The 23555-nt window shown below is 35.4% G+C and overlaps 2 protein-coding genes across 11 annotated transcripts in view; one reads left to right on the top strand and one right to left on the bottom strand.

Moving 5' to 3' along the window:
• Positions 1–295: 295 nt before the first annotated feature.
• Positions 296–12274, bottom strand: LOC128228477 (DCN1-like protein 5). Its single transcript, XM_052939798.1, has 9 exons — positions 12199–12274; positions 9635–9721; positions 9006–9136; positions 8448–8598; positions 5896–5987; positions 5385–5493; positions 5059–5163; positions 3617–3719; positions 296–3293 (listed from the first exon to the last, which is right to left on the bottom strand). The coding sequence occupies exons 3-9, from the start codon at positions 9074–9076 to the stop codon at positions 3232–3234; spliced, it is 693 nt and encodes a 230-aa protein (XP_052795758.1). The 5' UTR covers positions 9077–9136; positions 9635–9721; positions 12199–12274; the 3' UTR covers positions 296–3231.
• Positions 12275–12377: 103 nt separating this feature from the next.
• The window catches only part of LOC128227480 (cytoplasmic dynein 2 heavy chain 1-like), a 49201-nt gene continuing 38023 nt past the window's right edge, over positions 12378–23555 (top strand). For 8 of the 10 annotated variants that reach the window (XM_052938069.1, XM_052938068.1, XM_052938066.1 and 5 more), the window contains exons 1-12: positions 12466–12594; positions 14505–14720; positions 14908–15054; positions 16809–16968; positions 17192–17452; positions 18257–18349; positions 18786–18925; positions 19105–19353; positions 19667–19740; positions 20043–20187; positions 21559–21734; positions 23157–23352. In XM_052938069.1, coding sequence (XP_052794029.1) covers positions 14523–14720; positions 14908–15054; positions 16809–16968; positions 17192–17452; positions 18257–18349; positions 18786–18925; positions 19105–19353; positions 19667–19740; positions 20043–20187; positions 21559–21734; positions 23157–23352 — 1839 coding nt within the window. In that variant the 5' untranslated portion in view covers positions 12466–12594; positions 14505–14522. The other 2 variants (XM_052938061.1, XM_052938062.1) reach the window with 2 other exon arrangements.

The following is a 23555-nucleotide window of genomic DNA, read 5'->3' as shown; positions in this document are numbered from 1 at the left end:
GCTTTTGCCACAACAAAGGTCTAACATATCGAGCTATTGCCACAACAAAGGTCTAACTTGTCAGGCTATTGCCACAACAAAGGTCTAAGATATCAAGCTATTGCCACAACAAAGGTCTAACATATCAGGCTTTTGCCACAACAAAGGTCTAACATATCAGGCTTTTGCCACAACAAAGGTCTAACATATCAGGCTTTTGCCACAACAAAGGTCTAACATATCAGGCTTTTGCCACAACAAAGGTCTAACATATCAGGCTTTTGCCACAACAAAGGTCTAACATATCAGGCTATTGCCACAACAAAGGTCTAACATATCAGGCTATTGCCACAACAAAGGTCTAACATATCAGGCTATTGCCACAACAAAGGTCTAACATATCAGGCTTTTGCCACAACAAAGGTCTAACATATCGAGCTATTGCCACAACAAAGGTCTAACATATCAGGCTATTGCCACAACAAAGGTCTAACATATCAGGCTATTGCCACAACAAAGGTCTAACATATCAGGCTATTGCCACAACAAAGGTCTAACATATCAGGCTATTGCCACAACAAAGGTCTAACATATCAGGCTATTGCCACAACAAACATGTGCTTGTTTGGAGTACAATTCCATAATGTTTTTGTTTTTTTATTTACTTTTATGAAATATAACTTGACGTAAACATAATTTTACCATTCTAATTTTTTAAAACCAGAAATGGAATCAACACTTTGTTGGGCGACAAATGAGTAATGTGAAACACTAGGTCACCACAGGGTTTTTTTTGTATTAATTAAATGGCAACTCATGTAAGATCCTATATAATGTGCAATCCATAACAAGCAAAATTGTACGTGTTCATTTTTTTATCAAAATTATTGAGTGATTTTTAAATGTTCTTGTATCTAAGACCGAATAAGCATGGCGCCTCAACTTCAACTTGTAAATGGGATGGTTTTTTCTACTACAACATTATTGTCTTGTAGAATACGTAGGTTGTTCATACACCTGCTACTTTAGATAAATGCAAATTATTTCAATTACATTTATATTCAGATGAATTTAACAGCTTAAGAAAAACCTCTAATCTTACCTAAGGGGTGTACGTGATTGGTCAAGTGATATTTTTTGCGGTAAAAATGTATGTGACATTGATGAAACAAGTCATGTCATTGACACTGATGCTGTTCAAACAGCCGGATATATGCTTTAATCTTTGAAGAGTTTGAGTTTTTTTAAAGTTTGATCATCGCAGACAAATTTTGCAAATCATGAGTGTAAAAACATTGAATGTCAGAATTGCAATTTATTGGTGTATAACAGCATTGGTCAGCGCATAGATAATTCGGACAAAATATGCAGTGACCCAAGTTTTTTTTACACTGATGAATTGTACTTAAGCATGAAGGTCGTATTTATCAATCTTATAAGCTCCATTTTTCCACTTTTTCAATAATCAATGTTTAAATAATACAATTTCTACACTTGAAAGAACCCTAACCTCACTATCAAAAAGGTGAGAAAACCCCCTGACATGTAGCGCACACAGACATTGTGAAGTATGTATAAATCTGAGCTTATCAAACACAATGGGCCAGTTGTTCAGAACTCTGTAGTTTAAAGCTTAAAGGAAACACTTGTGATCTGCAGTATTTCTAACAATATTTGAAATAATTGTTTCAGCTGTATTTGCTTTATGCAAAAATATAAGCACATCGTAATATCGTATTTCACCTTTTAAAATAAGCAATGATGTTGTTAACCACTTTGTTAACTTTAACAAAGTTCTGAACAATCCGCCCATTATGTTATCTTCTGATAAATACACTGGATTATTATAACAAATGTAAATGATTATCACAATGCATAATGGCACACAATCACACAAAGCACATATATTGTTAAACACATCTCTCCTCTAGTTCAGAACTTCTTTTCTGCTGAAGCAATCATAAGAACAATTTAAATTATAGATGATACAAAACATCTCAACAGGAGACACTGTTACCCTTTTTTAAAGAAATGTGAATGATTATTTATCAGTATGATCTTTTTCCTGAGTTTAGTTTTCCTATAGAAGAGGAGATTTTTTTCCCCTTTAAAATGAGTATCAAAGAATTTTGTTTACTTAAGTAACAAGTGGGTGACTAATCAGATATTCTTTATGTTGTAAGTGCAAAAAAAGTTGCATTAACTTCTACCTGCAATGTCCTTTCAAACTCTTACACAATTACATGTTACTGGTAACTGACAAAGCAATCAATATTGGACTGAATTTGATGTGAAGCCTGTGGAGAACACGCACATTTTTAAACCATTTAAGGTAACAATTAAAATATAAAAGGAGCATTGTGTTGAACATTTAGAACTGAGACTTAACTAATAAGCCAACATTTTTCAATATAGAGTGGCATAACTCTGGTATAACTAGGGGAATTCATTTAACAATCAAACTTGACCTGATTGTTGTGAACACAAACATTGTCACCAAGTTTCATTATGACTGGATGATAAATACTCGGTTATTGTCTGCACAAGCAATCAATCAACAATATATTCACATTAAAGGGGCATAACTCTAGTGTTTCAAGGGGCAATCAATCTAATGATCCAGCTTGTACCAAGTTTCAAGATGATGGGATTATAAATACATCATTAATATTAATAATAAGTAACTGTCTGTGCTAGAATAAAACTACTTTATTTTAATGTTAAAGGGGTGTGTCTCTTTTGTTTCTTGAGTGATTTATCTAAATTACAACTTGACCTGGACATTGTGAACATGTGTTCAATATTAATTATCATGACTTGGTGATCAATGCTTATGGTATTGTCTTCATGAGATATAAACATACTATTTTTTAATGTAAAAGGGGGGATACTGAGGTGAATTGGCAAACAAGATAATGCCTAAAAACACTGTCACCAAGTTTCATCATGATTGAATGATAATTACTTAAGTCAATGTCTGCAAAATGGTGGAGCAGAAACAGCTGACAATGACAGTAATACCTATATGCTGTTGTTTCAGGCGACACAAAAAGCCTCCCAATCACGTCACTGCACTCATGACCAATTGCTGGCAAATATGAACACAATATATGGTGAGCTGAGATGTATGAGTACACTTTCTGCTACTGGCTGACTGTTACTAGAAAGACTGTATATCACAAGTCCAGTGGAGGTCACTCCTCCATGTGCATCTGCAGTTGTCTCCCCTTCCTAAAAGACTGGTTGCTGATATCAACTTGACATCTGTCGCTGCTCCTTGTACCAGTCTACAAACTCATCCAACATAACCGGCCCTGCAACAGTATGGAAATGTACAAAACATGCTTACAAGATAATTAAACAATTATGTACAGATAAACATTAATTTTGTGCTTCATTAATACTATAAGAGCAAGACAGCATGTTCAGTGTAGAAGCAGTCATAGGTTCAAGCCCTGCAAGGTACGCATTTCCTTGCAGGTTTACTCAAGTCAAAACAGGCCAAACCAGCCATAAGCTTAGAAAGCATACATATCTGAAATTATAGAGTTTTCAAAGGAATAGAGACATTTTAGATTTACGCTGCCAGGTTTCAGCAATACTTTTATTTTTGAGACAGGATACAAGCTTTACATACAAGCACCATCCTCGTCGTAATTGGAGAGGTCTGGAAATATGGATCTGCTGAACTCAAGAATGTTGCACCACTGGTCCTTGTTAATCACCTTATACTTGGATTGCTGAAATATCAACAATGAAAACTGCAATATATCTGAAATCTCTGCAATATTGATCAACTTTTCTTCTTCTAAAATTAGATTTAAACTTTACAATAGCTATTATCCTGTGGGCAAAGATGAAAAAACTAGATATTGAGCAGAGATTTAGAGGTAAACATTTTGGTAATTGAAGAATATGTGAAGTCTGTTTAATTCAATTTGAAGTAATGCAAAAATGAAGAAAGTTTTCAATGCAAATGACACTTTTTGAAAGAGCAGGATAATTTGAAGACAATATAACTAATGATAATATAAGTATCTATCATGTGTTTTCGGTACGGAAAGAAAAATCGGACCAAGGGCAGGTGCATAAGCCGGTAACGAGGCTTGCCTAGGTACTGGCCACGCACCGTGCCCGAGGACCAGATTTTTTTATCCGAGCTGGAAAAACATGATTGATAATTTTTCTTGCATATCTAAATTTATCAATTCGTGGAAAAAATGACATTGAAAAAAAACTTTTGTACAATTACACCAAAAAGCGGCTGGAATGTTGTTTACTGACGTCATAGAGCGCAGTAACTTAAAATAGCGTTTTTTCACGATTATTTTCAATTTTAATTTAACGTTTTGCAAACATATATATATATTTGATTGCGTTTTATTGAAATGGCATAATTTATTTTTCATAAACCATACAATAAATGAAATAAGAAGTGGCGCATTGTTGCGCGTGACTCATCTTACATGGGGTATGTAAGATGGGTTTTTCCAGCACTGGTCACATGACTGGAAACACATGTCCAGTATGCAAGAATATGTTTACTTTATCAAACTGATTGAAACGCATACATGACATTATATAAATATTGGCATAAAGCCATGTATATACAAGATGTTTGCTAAACATTATGCCCCCCTGAGTGCCATATTGTCAGTGATATATCAACAATAGAGTCAGATATGCATGGACTGAAATGCCAGCTGATTTGACCTCATGACCATAGGTCTTTGAATTGTCTAGTAAACACAAGCTTTTGGTGTTCAAGGTCACTGTGACCTTGACCTTTGACCTAAAAAATTGTAGGGGTCATCTAGTGGTCACGCCAAGCCTCCAAGTCCAGTTTGAGGACCATAAGTCCAGGCTTTGTTGATTCATCACTCTGACAAGCTTTTGTCTAACGACCAACCAACATACTAACTGACAGACATGTGCAAAGCAATATACCCCATCTTCTTCGAAGGGGGCATAATTAAAGGATAAGTTAACAACTCCCAAACTGAAGGTTTTACATATGCAATGTAATTATAAGGTGACAGGACACCCCTATACACTGTGTATGGTGATCTTAAAGCTTACATCGAGGTACTGATGGAAGGAGGTGAAAAGCGGCCACTTCTTCCCTAGCAACAGGGTCAACATGGCCTTGGCTGTGTCGATGTCCATACTCCGCTGGTCCTTGTCCTGGAAGAACACAGATGTACGAGTTATTAACTCAATTTATAAACATTCCAACCACTACACTGCCCTAAGTTGACTGGGTGAAGTGATAATTTTACTGCGAGAAATCATTGCATCAATTCAATTTAAAATCAAATTCTTTCCTGCCCTTGCTCATTAATGAAAACATGAGGGTGATTAAAACTGGAGAGCACATTCATTATTTTTTTAAATATTCAACCTACCCTTGCAAAATCAAATGCATATCTGTATATATTTTTGAACTGAACCATATCCTCCAATAAACTTCTCAGGTATTCTAACTTCTGTCGGATTTTGGCGATACAGTCACACCTGGAAGAATGTGACAATATAGATTAACACGTTTTATTAACAAATATTCACACTAAATTCAAAATAGGAAAGTCATTTTCAAAACTTCAGTTTCTTGAAACGTACAATGATATTTTTTTCCCTTTTTGAATTCTCTTTACACAAGCCCTCAAGCCATGTGCCGGTAAAATGCTTTCTTGTCTGCCCAATATCTGGGGTGTTTTTTTTTATATAACAAGGCTTGTTAGAACTAATTGTTGCAACAGTATAATAATTTGGGCTTGTTACTCCAAATTCTAATTTTGATAACTGAAACATGATCATATTAATTATGTTGAGAAACTATCAAATCTATGATTCATTAATTTATCAATGCTCACACACACAATTTAATAACATGACCTGTAGCTGGTATTGACTCACTGTATTTCCGTCATCCCTTTCAACCATTCAGCAAGAGTGAAGAAACCCATTGATCTTGCATCTAATTTGTAAGCTAGAGACAACATAACAATCTGAAAAGCAAAATGATATATAATCAAAATTTAGATGGCAAATGCCTATGTTAGAGAGCAGACACGAATGTGCAATGCTGTGGACGCTGCCCCTACATGTTCCCAATGCCTTCCCTGCTACACAGGTGACATAAAAAGTAAAAACCCTATGCAATTTCAAAATTGAAAATCGTTTTTTAATAAATAACAAGAGCTGTTGCAGAGACAACGCGCTTGACTTTTCTACCGCTTTTCAGTTTAAGGGGCAAAATCTATATCATATGCAAAAAAGAGTTATCTAACTTGATTAATTAAGATGGTTGGATGTTTGGAAGCCTTGTATAAATGTTCAATGACACACATGATTTTTTCCTTAGATATTGACTTAAAAGTGGTAACATGCAAAACTTTAACCAGTGTTTCTAAGATGAATAATAAAGACACATATTTAGCATTACTTTCAAAAAAATGCTATCTTACTTCATTGGTTTAAACATATTTTATTGAGCAAAATTTATCAACATTTCAATACAAATACAAAACCAAATTTCAGGATTGGAACGGTAGAAATAAACTAATAGAGTTCCTTTCCCTGTTATGATAAATTACAATTAGCATTTGAGGCGGATACTAGTGATGAAGTTATAATTATATTAATATACAAGCTCATATTAAATAATGTTTAAAATGCAGGCAATTGAATGAGAAACTTTAAATGCAATAACCTTTATTATATAAAAACAACAACTTTATTCTAAATTAATCAACTGTATGGAAGTAGAAAAGAATAATATAGTATGAGATAGAACGAAGAAGAAAAGAAGGAGAGGCAAAGTAAAAGATGTGTGAGTGTTGGTGGTTTGAGTCGATCACTGGCTTTCAAATCTTTTTGACAAATAAAAAAAATGATGAACTGCATCAAACAGAGTACTATTTTGCTCTTCAGTCAGTGTGTCATCACCATATAGTAAGCAACGGAGGGTAACTTCAGTTAGAGATTGAACAGTATTAAACATATTTTGCCTTTGTTCATTTAAGAGAGGACAAATAAAGAGATAGTGGTATGTAGTCTCCTGTCTACCACACCTACAAAATGGTGAGCAAACATTTTGTTTAACATAGAGATGGTGATTCAGGGAACTACAATCGTTGCATAGGCGAGTGTGCAGGACCAGAAGCCATCATTTCCTGTAATAAAATATTATAAGAGTTTTGGGCTTATCAGAATAGAGGTATGATTTAAAACCAGCGATATTGTTAACAAATATTGTAGAAGGAAGGAATGAATTCATATACAAAGATGTGCGGGCTCGGAAACTAGAAATATTGGATGAATTTCTAAGTGTTCTTGATGAAGCTTGTCCTACTGTCTGGGGAACCAAAACCGACAAGTAATCTGGCGTATAACCATTTTTCATTTTAAAGAATAGAAGAAGTTTGTGTTTCTTGGGTCTAGTACTTAAAGTTTCCCAACCAGATTCAATTTGTAGTAAATGCAGAGAAACAAGTCATTGATTAAGTAGTTTGGGTAGGTGGGACTCTCATATCTAAAGTTTTAAAACAATGCATGATGTATTTGCTGAGATAATGACATGAAGGTGCTAACATGCAAAACCTTGACCAAGGTGTGATGCCGCTGCCGGCGCTAGGGTGAGTAGTAAAGCTCACCTCATTATACAAATAGTCAAGCTAAATATGTCCTATCTAAGATATCCTCCAAGGGTAAGGACATTTTAATTTTCAAAGTGGAGGCTGGATATCAACTGGGAAAATTCCCTATCAAAACTGGATTTTAAATATGAATTTAAAACTTCATTGCATTTAACTCGAACTATATATGTCATAAAAAGTAAAAATCAGGCTTAACACAATTTTGATAACAGCAGAAAAAAATATCACGAAAAATATTATTTCTACAAAATATGTGAAACACACAAGAATGCATGTACATACATTTAGGCATCATTAAGCATATAATCCTTACCAATTAAATCAAAATCTATACTTGAGGGTCGAGAATAACTATATTTCCCAGTGATCCTAAAAGGACACGTAGAATTGAAATCATGTGTCCCTCCGAAAATTTGTCAGTTTGGCATTGTTTTCTTCTTAATTAAAAAAATGTTTATACAAGCTTTTACAGCAGGCTTTGCCTGTTTACCAAGAATTTCACATAAAGTTTGGTGTTTAAAAGCTCTTTAATACTTTAGTTTAGTTCTTTAAATGTCTTATAGCTATATAAATGTCTGTTTGAAATAAACACGCATTTGGTTCCTATCTTATTTTCTGCCTAAAATTACGGTGTCTTGCTGCGACACCGGATTTGGAGGTTCTGGTGTCCCTCAATGATATTTGGTGTCCTCACAATCTCAGGACACCATTAGTGTCAAATGCTGCTATTCTACATAATTCATTATACAACACACATGTACAAAAATAATTATTGATAAACCAACATGCAAGTGAGACAACTGCTATTACATTTTCTGGTTCAACGCCAATGTCTTCACAGAACTTTTCCATGCCCTCTGGTCCCAGGGTGTCTTCATCCGGCCCTGTGTACTCATGAAACCACGCTATGCACAGTTTCACACTGAACCCATCAGCACTGTTGGACACGCCCCGCTTTGATCTACAATGGTTAAGATAACAGCATATTTTGTCCTTTTGCTGTCAGTCTTCCTGAAATGTGCCGGTCCACCGGACATGTCCTGCAGAATTTGTACAGGTCCAGCAGCTCTTTCTTAACTGATGGTCCAGATGACTGACATATTATGAGACGACTAATTAGCAAAAAGGTACCTAAAAGTGAAATGTCTGCAAAAAACTATTTTATTTTTGCCATTTATTTGCAGTTGTTAGTCGATCCCACATTTATTTTTGACATCACGAAACATGAACAAAAGTCGGCCAAAACTTAAATTTATAACACAACTCTTGGTGTTCACACCAACAGGTATATGTAATTAAAATCCAGTAATGTGGTTTTGTTTAACATCATGTTCATATTGAATCAAGTATAAATTTGAGTGAACTCACTGTGAATACTTGGGTCTTTTCGATTTTGACTCCTCCATAGTTGGGGAGGACCGTTTTCGCCTCATTGGCATGTCGTCTTGTTGGTCTGAGCTTCCAAGTTGTGAATGTTTACTAGCTTTGTCACATAAACTCTGAAAAAAGAAGCAACAAAATATTGTACAAACAAAATAATCTCGTTGTAATTATCTGTTGATTGCACATATTAGTTACATATAGAATTGTTTTCACTAAAAATAAAATAGAAACTTAATAACATATTTAATGTCCAGCAGCCAAATGTCTAGAACTACAGTTATCTTTTGGTTAGTTTGCACATAAACACAAATCAACTTAAGTATAGGATAAATAGTGACCAACCAATAAATATTTTTGCTAACTTTGATCAAATCAAAGAATTAACCAGTTCTATAGTTGCTACATGTACAGAAAACTATCCCAATTTCCCTAACAATACTCTAATAATTTCCTATGAATCCCAAAACTCTCTATATATGTCAAATAACATGTCAAATATTGAAGCAAATTTCATCCTAACTTACCATTTTGAAGTAAACCAAAGATTTGTGGGTCAGTACTAAAAAAAACTTTGTATATGTCAAGTATCAAAATCACAATTCATCCTAACTTACCAATGAATTCAGTTTAGTAAACAGTTGACCAGAGATTTGTGGGTCAGTATCCAGTGTGCCAAATTTTGCACCAATGTGTATATCAACCTGTAATATAAAGAAATACATGTATGTATATAAAAAACGAACCCTTGTCTACCATCATGTACCTATAACATGCAGTGATCAAAATAAGCATTTACAGGGCTACAGATAAGGACTTTGGTCAAGTGGGTATCTAAATATCAACTTTTCACTGAATTGGGTAAGCAAAATTTTAACTGAGCAACAAGCATACGGATACTCCAAACTGAGTTTGTTTGGATACTTGTCTGTTTTATTCAATCTTTTGTAGCCATTTCAAAAGCCAAGCCAGGTTTGACTGGTTTACACTATGTACAAACAGTTCGTCTTTTATGTGGATATTAATAGTGAATTGAGTCACCAGTCTGGTGGCTCAGACAAATTATAAATAACTCATTGAAAGCAGAAATTTGCTTATCGATACACAGTTATTTTGAATTTAATGCATAAAACACTTTTTCAATTGCCTTTTGTTATGCTACTATTTTAAACTAATTGCTTTTTCACCAAATTTAATTGCGTATTTATGCAGATACAAACATTATCTGCAACCCCGCATTAATAAGCAGAATATACATGCCATATTTCTGGAGACCATTCCAGGGGATTTGTTTAGAAAGGCTGAAAAATCAGGGGGAATTTTACATTCAGTTTCACTCACATACTGTGATTTCACTTTGTCATTATTGCCTGTTGTTAAATTACTCTAAAGATTTTCTTTATTTATAAATGTCGGGGGATTTTTTATCCCCCACCAAGAGACAGGGGGAAGGATCAAAATTTCAGTGGATTTTTTCCCCACACTGGGAAATATGGCATGTATGGCCCTACACAAATTAATTAAATGCTTCCTTATCCAAATTAAAGCCTAGTTTTATATATTTTAGATTTCAGTTTTGTTTTCCAAATGTCTAATGTTGAGGAATGAATATACATGTATAAACATGAATGCATGTCACCCATTTCTAAAATTTAAAATGAAATGGTAAAACCTACAATGGCTCAAGTCTGAAAGTTTGTTTTGATATCAAAGAAGTGTTCTGCACATGCACCTCAAAATTGCTGCACAGAGTCCCTCTACATGTGTACATTTATATTCATCCAAGCAGCCATAGACTTTAGGCTAAACGAACCTAGTTAATACAATATTGCTTGGCATCCAATTTTTTTTACCAATGCAAGGCTTGCAGACATGTGCTAATTGTAACCAGGTATTGGAAATAAAGTGGCACTTAAAATGTCTCGCTACAGAGGTAGTCTAAACTAAGAGACGCGTTATACAGGATTCTTCCAATCCCTAACGTCTAAACAAGTTTGTGCAAAAACAGTCGTTTTTTTAAATATTGAAATTGTATTTTGAAAAGTATTTTATGTTTGAAATAGATGATAAAGGTTTATATTCATAGTTTACCATGTAAGTGCAAAAGATATTTTGCACAAAACAAGCATTAAATACAGGATTTACCTTTCCAATAAAACAAAACTTGACAGACACAGAAAACAACTATGCCAATTGTAATAACTCGACCATCTCCAGCAAGCTTCGAGATAGGCCTTGAAAATACAATCATAACAACTTGGCAATGGCCGAAGTGTTCCAATTGTTATGATTGCTGTGAACCGCAACCTTGTATATATTGTTATGTTTTAACAGTATGAAATGAAAACACATCAAACTCATACTAATTTGTATGATATTTATTTTTTTGAGAATGGAACTAATATTAAATAGCACTATTTGGCAATATTTCTTGTTTTTATGATATTTTATAGACACAATATACTTTAACCCAGAATCCTGATCGGAATAACTACCCACTTTTGGTACAAAACAATTTGTATGTGAAGGATTTGCCATATCAAAAATAGTAAAAAAGATCCATCAACATACAATTATTTGGACTAGCTACAGAGCTAGCTTTCATAGTGACAAGGTAAGACTTTCCGTCTGCAGATCAAGGGGTCTAGGGTTTCATCCCCAACAGATGCATGAGGCATATTTGTGTAGTTTGTTACATACATCTGTGGTTCGACAAGTTTAAGCCCAGTCTATTTTCTATCAAAAGGAGTTACATTTACAGTTATTCATGTGTTTTCAATTTTCAAACTATGAACCAACATTTGCTTCATCCCAACAGATTCAGTTTTACAGGTTATTTTTTACACTGACTGCTTAGTTACAAAACATACAAAAATATTCATGATCCATCAGCATCAGTTAAACTCGAAGTGTTTAACTGCAATTAGATAGTAGCATGATTTCTACAGTTCCTACCAGGTCTGTGGTTATAAGCCATACATAATACAAACTATATATCAAATAACATGAGCAGAGAGTGACATTGTATCGCTATAAAAATACAATGATAATGAATGGAATCTTAGGAAGAATGCTGGAATGAAAATTGACCAAGTGTCAATTTATCGTTTAAAAAGACGTTTGATAAGAAAGGATGTCAACTATTCCAACGAAGGCTTTATAGAATATCAAAACAAATTACAGGGTTTAAACGCCATAAATCTACGAGTTTGCATTACAAAGTTTGTTATACTTCTACCGGAAGTTGCTGATTGCGCATGGCAAATGTCCGATTGTCGGTGTTAGTAAACCCGTTAACGATTGGCTCAAAGGAACCGGCGTCGGCAACAACCAATCGAAACTAGTGTCTCTAAAATGTTTCTGAAGTCTACATTCCACTGATGTTTGCTGAAGAAATATAACATAACCAACAAACTTATTTTGTCTCTACTTTTGAAGACGTATGCATTATTGTTTACATATATACTAATTTGACATACTTCGTTCAATGTTTTGACAGTTTCGAGAAGTTGAGGAATACTGTATATTTTTATCTAAATATTTTAATCTAAAACTCCATCCTCAGATCATCTGATAGGTAGGATTTATTTATTAATTCATTTATTAGTTTTATTTTAACATATATATATATATAAAACAATAATTCCGTTGGGACGTTTTGACTTTTGATGGGGACGTTTTGACCAAAATGGGGACATTTTGACCGTAGGATGTTTTAACCTGGGGACGTTTTGACCTGCAACCATAGGTAGTACTGTGCTTGTTATGCGCAAGTCATTTGTAACCATGCCCCCATCCCCCTGACTCGAGGAATAGCAGAGACTTTGAATTTCAGTCCAGCCAATCCCAGGTAAAATCCCTGCCCTGCGGAAACAAACTGCTGGTAAAATCCCTGCCAAACGCCCCCTCACCCTGGGGACATCCTAGGTAAGGCCCATACACTATCCCTGCTAAAACAAAACCACCGCATTCACTCGGCACTGTCGGGTCACCTGGAAGTTAAAAATATGGCCAATTTTCCCTGATATCCACGGTATATCCCCCCTCCCCCGACCCAGGGGAAATCGGAGGAAACCCACTTGTCCGGCATGGTGACCACAAACTAAATTCACATATGTCCAGGCCGGGAATCAAACCCGGGTGCTTTGGAGAGAAGCGAGTGTGCTAACCACTGTGCTAACTGGACATCCTTTGAAAGCATTGAATGTGCTAAGTATACCAGTTTATCTCTATGTTGTCATCTTGGATTTACTTCCGTCACATAACACAGCTTGTAGGGAAGGAAATTAAGAAAATTTGGTCTTGTCCAACTGAACATTTATCGAAGTATACACTAAGGTTCCGTTCATATGATGTTAATAAGACCATGTAGTACCGGTATGTACTGCGTGTATTATAATAAAAAAAATGGGTCAAAATAAAGCCCCTCCAAATGACAAAAAATCTCATATTGCTTCATATGATTTCCTTAAATAGGGTAATATTTTTCCAGTGATGATAAAATAGAATTAAATTACAGATGTTCAAAACAGCAAAATTTAAAATATAAACAAAGAAGATAATCAATGAAATAAACAAAACAAACCTTCTTGTTTGTTTGGTCATTTGTGTAACTTATTTAATCTTTTCCCAATAATTGATGCAAGACATTTATTTTCCAAAAGGGAAAGGCTAGGCCTCTTCCAAACCTTTACTAAAATGCCCTGAGCTAGAATTGCCTGGATCCTCTGTAAAGGTACATGAACATGATAAGATGCGTTGGTCAGAATAAGCCCCTCAGCTCGTTCTGTAGAGCACCATTTGTCTCACAGGTGGCATTCAGTTCTTGCCTCGCACACTTTTCTCTCAGGCTTACTTTATTACTACATATGTTATTTGCTTTGTTTTTCTGCCCTTTGTGGTTCTGGCCCATTATGGTTATTTAGATCAAATCAAATCAATAATTATAATTTTATATATAACAGGGTGTGATTTAATTTAACTGGCAGATTTCAATCTGAACATTTATCCTGGTGTTTCCTCAAATTTTGAAGTTACCAGTCCTGATTTAAATTTTAATTGAAATGTTTTTCGAACGAAAAAAATCTCAATGACAACGCACAGATGCATGTTGGCATCGGTGCTTGCAGTACTCTCATCTCCCCTCAATACAGACCTAAAGCCCCTTTCCATATCCTTAACTCTTTGAAATTAACCCTCACATGAAAAAAAGCAACTGACATTATGGTCATGTTTAGGTAAAAATGGAGGATGAGTCTAGTTTGTGTAGGGTTCAAATTACCACTGTCCAAACAATATACAATCCTCTACCAACTGATCTTTTGAATTGGTATTTGTGTGAGACTGTTTCTCATGTAATAACATTTATCAACTTTATCTTGAATTGGTATTCATTTCAATTGTAAATGATCAAAGTCGTTTAGAAATGCTTTTATCCAGATATTTATCAAAACAGTATATAATAAATAATACATATTTGAAATTTAGATGATGAACAATTAGAAAATGGCTGGTGACTCAAGAAAGGATTTTATAATTGCCGCAACTGCAAACCACTTTGCGGTACCGTTGAATGATGGAGCATTGAAAAATCTACCAGACTCACCCTCCCTCAATAACTTCTTGGATGATGGCAATGCCAGTGTTCTGGCTGCGCGGCTGGACCCAAAGAGTAGGGTCAGATCTGTGGCTTTCTCCAACAAGGCAAGTTAACTTCAATGTCATCTTTTAATATGATATTTTGTACTTTATATAATGATTATTTTTTTGTATACAAATTTATATTCTTATCAGCTTTCTTATGATATGCATGTACATGTAAATACATTTAGATAATCTGGTTTATTCTGATATTCTGGTTTTGCTTAATTGTGGTGTTGTATAAAATCAGGTTGAGCCTGGCGACAGCAAGGACAGGGTCATTGTGTTCTTCAAGATCCGACCTGACGTGATCACGCCAGACAACTTGCTTACAAACATAGTTGTGTCATCAATGCTGGACTCGCCCCTCAACACCCTCTATCATGCAATGCAAAAGGTTTTTATGTTGTATTTTTGCTTTCATAAAGAAATGTTTAATACATGGTTTCTATTGCCATTGAGTTAAAAAAACACTTTTAAATATTGAATATAAACAAATTTAGGAGATATACCAATGTGTTAAGGATTCAGTGTATAGTGTGAAGAATACAGTGTGAAGCGTTATCTGCTTTGCCATATATTTTTTTCTTACAAACATAATTGCTTAAATGTGTCATATTAAAAGGTACGTGATGGCCTGTTGTATTAAATTATTTTTATTATTTTTCAAAACCTACATTCTAAAAAAGGAAATTAATTGAAATGTACAAAATCCTTTTATTCTTAATTATGGTGTTATGGTGTACACCCATGTAAAAAATTCTATTATCTCTTTTGTCTTATTTCAGTGACATAATCGAGTAGTAAATAGAATAGTTTTGTTGTCAGTTATTGCTTAAATATTGCAAAAAAGATATTTTTTGCCTATCCATAAGAGTAAAAACTGATTGTTTTTATATGCGGAAAATCATTATTGTTATATCATATACCCAACTTTAAATAAAGATTCATGTATCTTGTATTGTGGTGACAAGTGTTTGTGACTTTCATTAAGAGTCCTGAATAGCATTGTTGTATTTTTAGCTCGACTATTCGAAGAATAAGGAGAGCTATACTACTCACCCAAGCGTCGGCGTCGGCGTCACCCCTTGGTTAAGGTTTTGCGTGCAAGCACACATAGGTTAATATCTCAGCAAGTACTTGAGGTATTGCATTGAGACTTTATACAATGGTACCCAACCATCCAACCTACTTAATTAACCAAGTTTGATAACTCTACTCTGCATTTAATGCCAATAATAGGCCTTTATTATTTGACTTAGAAATTCTGGTTAAGGTTTTGCGTGCAAGCACACATAGGTTAATATCTCAGCAACTACTTGAGGTATTGCATTGAGACTTGATACAATGGTACTCAACCATCCAACCTACTTAATTAACCAAGTTAGATAACTCTAGTTTGCATTTAATGCAAATAATTGCCCTTTATTTGACTCAGAAATTCTGGTAAAGGTTTTGCATGTAAGCACACATAGGTTAATATCTCAGCAACTACTGGATGAATTGCATTGAGACTTTATAAAATGGTACTCAACCATCCAATCTACTTAAATAACCAAGTAAGATAACTCTAGTTTGCATTAAATTCAAATAATGGCCCCTTTTAATTCAATGCTTCAGCAAATACATCATGTATTGCATGAAACTTTACACACAGGCTCCCAACCATTTAACCTTCTTATTTAATGAAGTAAGATAACTCTATCTTTTATAGAATATAATTTTTGCCACTTTATTATGCAACTTAGAAATTCTGGTTAAGGTCTTGCATGTTAGCACACATAGGATAATATCTCAGCAACTACTTGATGTATTGCATTGAGACTTTATACAATGGTATTCAACCACCCAACCTAATTGAATAATCAAGTTAGATAACTGTGTTTTGCAAATAATGGCCCTTTATTATAACACTTAAAAAATTCTGGTTAAATTTTGCATGTAACCACATTTATGTTAATATCTCCGCACATCATGTATTCATTGAAATCTAATCTAACAGTGATCCATGCATGTTTCGCCAAAACTTTTCAATCCTTACACTGAAAAGCGACAGAATAGTCGAGCGCACTGTCTCTGTAATAGCTCTTGTTTATATCAGAATGCCATAACCTAGCGTGTGATACCCTATGCATGTATGTACGTGTGCAGGTATATGCCCCTCTGCTGTGTGAGGATGGCAAGTGGAGCAGGAACATTGACCCAAAGCTGCAGAGCCTGCTTGGAGAGCTGGAGGCCGGGCTTGGAAGTGCTCTCCGTAAACAGGACCCTTCCTTCCGCGGCAAGGATGGTGGAGATGAGAATCTTGGAAGTAAGGCATTTAAAGGATTTGTAGATGTGTTTTGATACAGTCATAACCACAGGCTACTGCACACCAGAATCTGGCCAAAGTAAAAATAGTATTAAAATGATTAGCACTTCTTCATTGAAGTTTTATAAAAGTGCATATGTGAAGCTGGCTTACTTAATTGTAATCATTGATCTTAATAAAAATAAATTGACTTTTTCAAGAGACATGTGATTTATTTTTTCAGGTGTTTTGAGCCCAACTGATGAGTTTGATTACTGGGCAGACGTGGCTAGATCGGGTCGTGGGGACTCCCGGGACCGGGCAGAGCACTTTGTGGAGCTGTTCAAGCCAATCTCCAAGGACTATGGGGGGCTGGATGCCATGTCACTCATGGACGCCATGGAGATGGTGGACATCACGCAGGACACGCTAGATGATATCTGGCGGCAGACAGAGGTAGACGTCTACCCAGAGAACCGCATGAGTCACTTTATGGACTGTATTGGTAAGAAATGTGGTTCTTCTTTCAGGTTCATTTAAGCTTTAAAGTAATAGTGAATGGAATTATTGATTGAAAGTCCAGTGAGTGGTTACCATATTAGAATGACGTATGTCATTGTTTCAGCATCAAACTCAACTATGGTATTGAATAACTTTATTTAGGGTTGACATATTGCAACCAAACTTGGTATATAGGAAGTGTTTATGGAGACCTTTCATGTGAATGTGTTTAGGACCCATAGGTAAAGGTAACTGTTAATAAACAAAGAAAAAAAGTTGGTACTGAATAACTTTAGGTAATGAAGACATATTGTGCCCAAATTTGGTATATAGGAAGAGTTTATGGAGGCCTTTAATAGGATTGTATTTAGGGCCTCTAAGGTCTAGAATTTAGGTCACTGTAACTAAAATATCAAAAATGGTCAATTGACATATTGTGACCGAATATGGTATAAAGGATGAGTATATGGAGACCTTTCATTGGATTGTAATTGGGGCTCTAGGGTCAAGGTCAAGGTCACTGTTACTAAACTAAAGTAGAAAAAACAGGTTAAACTGAATTTCAGAACAATGGCTGAAACTTTTCTGTCATTCATTCAAAACCTGGTTTAGTTGCATTGCAGCATTTCTTGCTCCTGTTCATTCCAGCAGGTCAGACTTGTACATGAATATACTGTGTACATGTCTATCATGTTTTGCAAATATTCTTTTAAAACCAAAATTTTTAATAAGATACATCATAAAGCAGTGATTAACTTTCACTTTAACCATGTAGGAGTTAAGTAACAAAAAATCTGTTTGCTTTCAGCTGGATCATTGGGACGTTTTGTCCAGAGAAAGCTTGCTGAGGAGAACCTATGGACTGGCCAGTTTGGGCAGATAAAGGAGGCTTTAAGAGCAGGTTGGATCATTTTTGCTTGACATGGATGTGCGTTAGCTTTAGCTTTTCACTTTGCATGTGAAAATATTGATAGTTGTCCGGTTAGTTCAGTAGCGCGTACGCTTCTCATCTGGATTTGATTCTCAGCCTGGATGCATGTGAGTTTGGTTTGTGGTCACCAAGCAGGACAAGTGGGTTTCCTCCTGGAACTCTGGTTTCCCCCCACTACGCCACTTGACCATACACTCGCATAAAATTGTGCAAACAAGAGTGATTAATATAATGGTGTTATTGCTTGTTTCACAATCGTTGTAAAATAATTATGTTTGAACTAAATGTATAAAATTTAAGCATGTTCCTATTAAATATTGACTTAGTTATATACTGTGTTAAAATAATAGTTAGTTTATCCTTTATTGCAGTTCCAGAATATTATATTGAGCCTTTTATTTATCAGGTATTTCCATCTGTGAGCGTTGGATATCGTCATGTGAGGCCCTGACTACTCAGTTTTGGAAGAGGTACACCATCCATCCCTGGAAGGGTGACAAGGTCTCACCAGAGGGACTTAAGAAACTTGCAGCTCGCTTGGAGGAGGTATGTGTTCATGCCATTTTGAAAATATCTCGCATTAGCGTAAGATATCTTATTAAAGTGTTATGTGTCTACTACAATGTTTTATCTGGTAATCTGATATCTGGTATGTTTGTTTAGAAATGTTGATATTCACTGCATGTGGTGAAAATGTTAAACACAATACTGTGCCCCCCTTTCAGATCCTGGACCTGCGTATCGTACATGACCAGCAGCTGCGGTTGATGACATCGCAGGAGCAGAAAGAGCTGCGTGTTGATGAGGCGTTCACCCCCTTCATGGGCCTCAACCCTCTTCAATATAACCCTTACACCCAGCCCCTCTGGCAGGCAGCTGTCTCCCAGTATGAGAGGATCATGTCCCCTGCTGAGCAGAACACAGTCGCCAAGCTCCGTGCGCAATTTAGACAGATGGATGGAAACCCGCAGCAGGTAAGGAATTAATTCCCTACTGACAGGTATGGTGTTAAGTTAGTTAATTACTGAGTGCTGTTTCCCTTTCATCCTTTATATATCTATACATATATATATATACACTTTTTTGACACAGCCAGAATACAAAATCAGCTCTTGATTTCAGATTTGAAAAGGTGATCTGGGCTAAGCGTTCATATTTATAGGTGTAACAAACCAGTTTGACTTTCCTAATTCAGAAAATATTACAGAAGTTCTAGAATATAAAAGATGCAGTATCAATACAGATTAGACTGATATGTACTCCAATGGTCCTTGATTGTTGTTGCAGCTCCTGCGAGAGTTTCAGAGGTACAAGTCATTGATCAAGAGGCCTGGCATCAGTAAGGAGATGGTTGGTGAAAGGTAGGCTAGGCTGCATCTGATCAGTGAAACTCAATTTACATTTTCATTGTATAATATAATCCATGAAAAACATAACACTGACTTGAAGATTTGTGTAAAGTTACATGTGCACTCGATTAAATTACAACCACCTTTATTTGATGTGAATACATGTAAAGCCCTTTACACAGGCAGTATAATATTAGAATTAATGGTACAATTTTCATTGGGATCTTGAAGTCGCAGATAACCCATGAAAATCACAAAAATTTATGTCCCACGAATATTAATGATTTCACATAATGTGACTTGATTTCTTTCAGAGAGACGTTGCTAGGTCAGCTGACAGTGAGCCAACGAGGCATCCAGGAGCAGTTTAATGACGCGAGTCACGGCAAATTTCCCAAGGGGAAGAACCTGCCTGAGTTTGTCAACCAGATCGTCTTTGTAAGGCAGCTCGAGGCCAAGGTATACTTCCTCAGATAGGCACCGCTTTTTTGTCATATAAAATACAGTCGAAACTCGTTATGTCGGGACCTAGGGAAAAAAGTCGAGATAACGAACATTCGACACAAACGAATTACAAGAAATATCACCAATCCCAACACATTTGAGTTTGAATTATGTCCGACGTCCGACTTCTGCAATTAAACAGTCTTGTAACCGTCGTTAAAATAGTTAACGTTTTATTGAAAAGTAAGTGAAAAAATGAATTATTTAAAGATGCACTCTTCCTCCAAAAAATGATCTGCCAGATTTAATACTTTTGTTTTAATATTCCAAAAAGGATGAATAAATGTCCAAAACAATGGTTTTTATGAATGATATCCAGTTTAATTTGAAAGAAATGATCATAAAACATGGTATTTCTACCTTATGCGACTATGGCACACCACAGTTAATCTTTTAGCATTCACCAATCATTTAATATTTTGCTTTTAAATACACTGTTACAATCTTGTAATAATTAATTCATTTTCCATAAATGCATTATTTAGTAAGTAGTTAAAGGTTTATCACTCAAAATTGATGTTTGTGATACATGTGTATGTATTGATTTTGAATAAGAGTTTCACTTTAATTTGCGTTTATGAATTACATAAAACTGCAATTACATACACTTGTACATTGTAAGAAAACAGTACAGCACATATGACATCAACTTAAAATAATGCATTCGTTATAACTGTTTGTTTTGTACATGCAGCCAGTATAGAAAAATTTCTTCGTCAAGTAATTTTCAATGTTGTTGAATTTTCTGATGATGTCATCGGCGTCCTTGTGCAGTTCAATGAATAGCTTAAGCAATAAATGGCTCTTTAATCAAAACCATAAACAAACAACTTTAATTATTCACATTTACCAATAAACCTCAAATTATGACAGTTTGTTACTTTGACATGCACGGTAATTTAGCGACATGCAGCAAACTGTCATAAATAATTTCGCACCTACAAAACTCGATCTACAGTTTAACATAAGAAACGAGGACAATGTATGAAATTCAACCACAGGGACTGAATTATGAGATTGACATAGCGAAAAATCGAGATAAAAAATCGACTCAAGCAGATTTTTTTTATAGAATAAGAAGGAATAAATTCGGGACCGGAGAAAAAAGTCCACAAAACTGGAAAGTCGAGATATCCGACGTCGACGGGACTGTAGAAATTAATTGAAGAAAATATTTACATCTTTTGCATATTTATTATAATTTGTGTTTATGTTCTTATCTTTTTATCTCGGGCACGAAAGAGGTTATTGGTTTCCTTGTTTCTGCTAAGTAAATTGTTTTCTCGTGCAACCATCAACGATAATGTTAATAAATATTGGTAACAGGTGGAGGAAAATTTGAAGACAGCTGAGAGCCTGTTGAGTGACCTTAGTGGTTTCGCGAGGTTCCGGAAGGAGGCCTCCGAGATGCATGATGAAATGGTCAACTGGCGGTCAGAGGCCTTCGATGAGTGGTCAAGGGACATACTAGCCCTCATTGAGGACACAAAGAAACCACTCAGGTTTGACTTCTCACTGATTATACCCCCACAAATGAAGTTTGAGGGGGTATATAGGAGTGAGCTTGTCGGTCGGTCGGTTTTCATGGTTTCCGGACGATAACTCATGAAAGGCTAGACAGATTTGAAAATTTTTTGGTACACAGGTATAACATCAGAAGATACAGATCAAGTTCGATATTGGGGCTGGTGGGGCCAAGGTCAAGGTCACTGTTACTAAAAATAGAAAAACAGTTTCCGGACGATAACTCATGAAAGGCTTGACAGATTTGAACAATTTTTGGTACACAGGTGTAACATCAGAAAATACAGGTCAAGTTTGATATTGGGGCTGGTGGGGCCAAGGTCAAGGTCACTGTTACTAAAAATAGAAAAAACCGTTTCCATACGATAACTCATGAAAGGCTAGTTTTTCTTGTCAGCAGTGTAACTTCTAAATTACTCAACAGATTTAAATAAAACAATACATGCATGATAAAAGAAGATGCAGTGTGCAGTAACCTTGGAGTTATGGCCTCTTTTCAAAGGAATGGTTTGCCATTCCTGTGTCCAGGCGGCATTTGGGGGTATTCGTCACTCCTGTGACAGCTCTAGTTGTATCTGTAAAGGATAACAAAAAAAAGAAACTTGTATTTTAGGTTATTTATCATAAAAAGTAATAAAATAAGTCAGCCAAAAACATTTTCTTGACATGTTATTTAAAAAAAAATTCTCTCATTTTTTACATTCTGTTCAAATGAACAAATTCATTATCATTTCTAAGTACAGTTTGATAACAAATGTATATACATTTCTCATTAATTACCCTATACATTAATGCAAACAGACTTCTGATTAGAAAAAAGCCATTTCAAGCAATTCACGAATATGACAACCATTCATTCCCTTAAAATTCAGTACAAACCCAATTTGTTTAAACAATTGAAAAGGTATGTCACCTTTCTCCTAAGAAAATCCACTCACTTTTATGTTTTGCACCATTTATTTTTTGCATGGAATCTGTCTTGCACCAGGCCGAAAGACAGTAAGTTCTCTGAGATATATATGATTTTTTTCTCTCTGTCAGTGCAGGTATTGGACAGAATTTACAGTTTAAGATCTATAAAGTATTTGCATCACTCAGACATAAACAAAATATCAATCTGAAGTAGCATTCTCAATCTTCAATAAAGTGATGGCATCCTGGACCACATCCAGTTACTTTGGATATAGTTATAACCTCCTTTATAGAAGCTAATTTAAGTGCTCTCATAGACATGTGCACACCAAACAAAGAAAACTACTGGTCATGCAAAATGCACAAAACACACACTCACAAACACATAATACATGTAAGAAATATTAAATTTCTTATACCTGATTTTTATTTGAGGTCTAGAGATTATTACATTATAAAATTTAGATTATTATTGATTATAACATTAGCCTTGAGACAAATGGGCGGCTGATGGAGCTTGACCACAAGACAGGCGAGCTGGTTGTGAACTACGGTGACAGACTGGTGACGCTGATGCGAGAGGTGCGACAGCTGACAGCCCTCGGCTTCGCTGTGCCCGCCAAGATACAGCATGTCTCCGGCACAGCACAAAAGTTCTACAGGCATGGCTGTATCCTTAAGCAGGTGAAATTTAACATTTAGTGCCACCAAGTACCAAGCTATGAAATGACAGAAACTTTGCCACTATAATATATTTTTAAAGTGATAATGCTCACCAGTGCTTAACCAAAAGATCGTGGGCTCCAGCCCCACCTAGGCAAAGTTATCTAGGCCTCTTCATGACTGGTTACTGTCCTAGAAATGGACTTGAGTGTGATTCATATCAG

This window comes from Mya arenaria, chromosome 3, assembly GCF_026914265.1.
Source record: "Mya arenaria isolate MELC-2E11 chromosome 3, ASM2691426v1".
Lineage (NCBI taxonomy): Eukaryota > Metazoa > Mollusca > Bivalvia > Myida > Myidae > Mya > Mya arenaria.
The sequence above is the reverse complement of the archived record's forward strand: the minus strand, read 5'-3'. Positions and strand labels throughout refer to the sequence as shown.

Excerpts from the sequence above, each read along its gene's own strand:
- LOC128228477 (XM_052939798.1), bottom strand. The coding sequence starts at position 9,076 with ATGCCAATGAGGCGAAAACGGTCCTCCCCAACTATGGAGGAGTCAAAA. Across the intron at positions 5,164-5,384 it reads ATGCATTTGATTTTGCAAGG|GACAAGGACCAGCGGAGTAT; the intron begins GTAGGTTGAATA and ends GTGTTCTTCCAG. Across the intron at positions 3,720-5,058 it reads CCTTCCATCAGTACCTCGAT|CAATCCAAGTATAAGGTGAT; the intron begins GTAAGCTTTAAG and ends TTGATATTTCAG.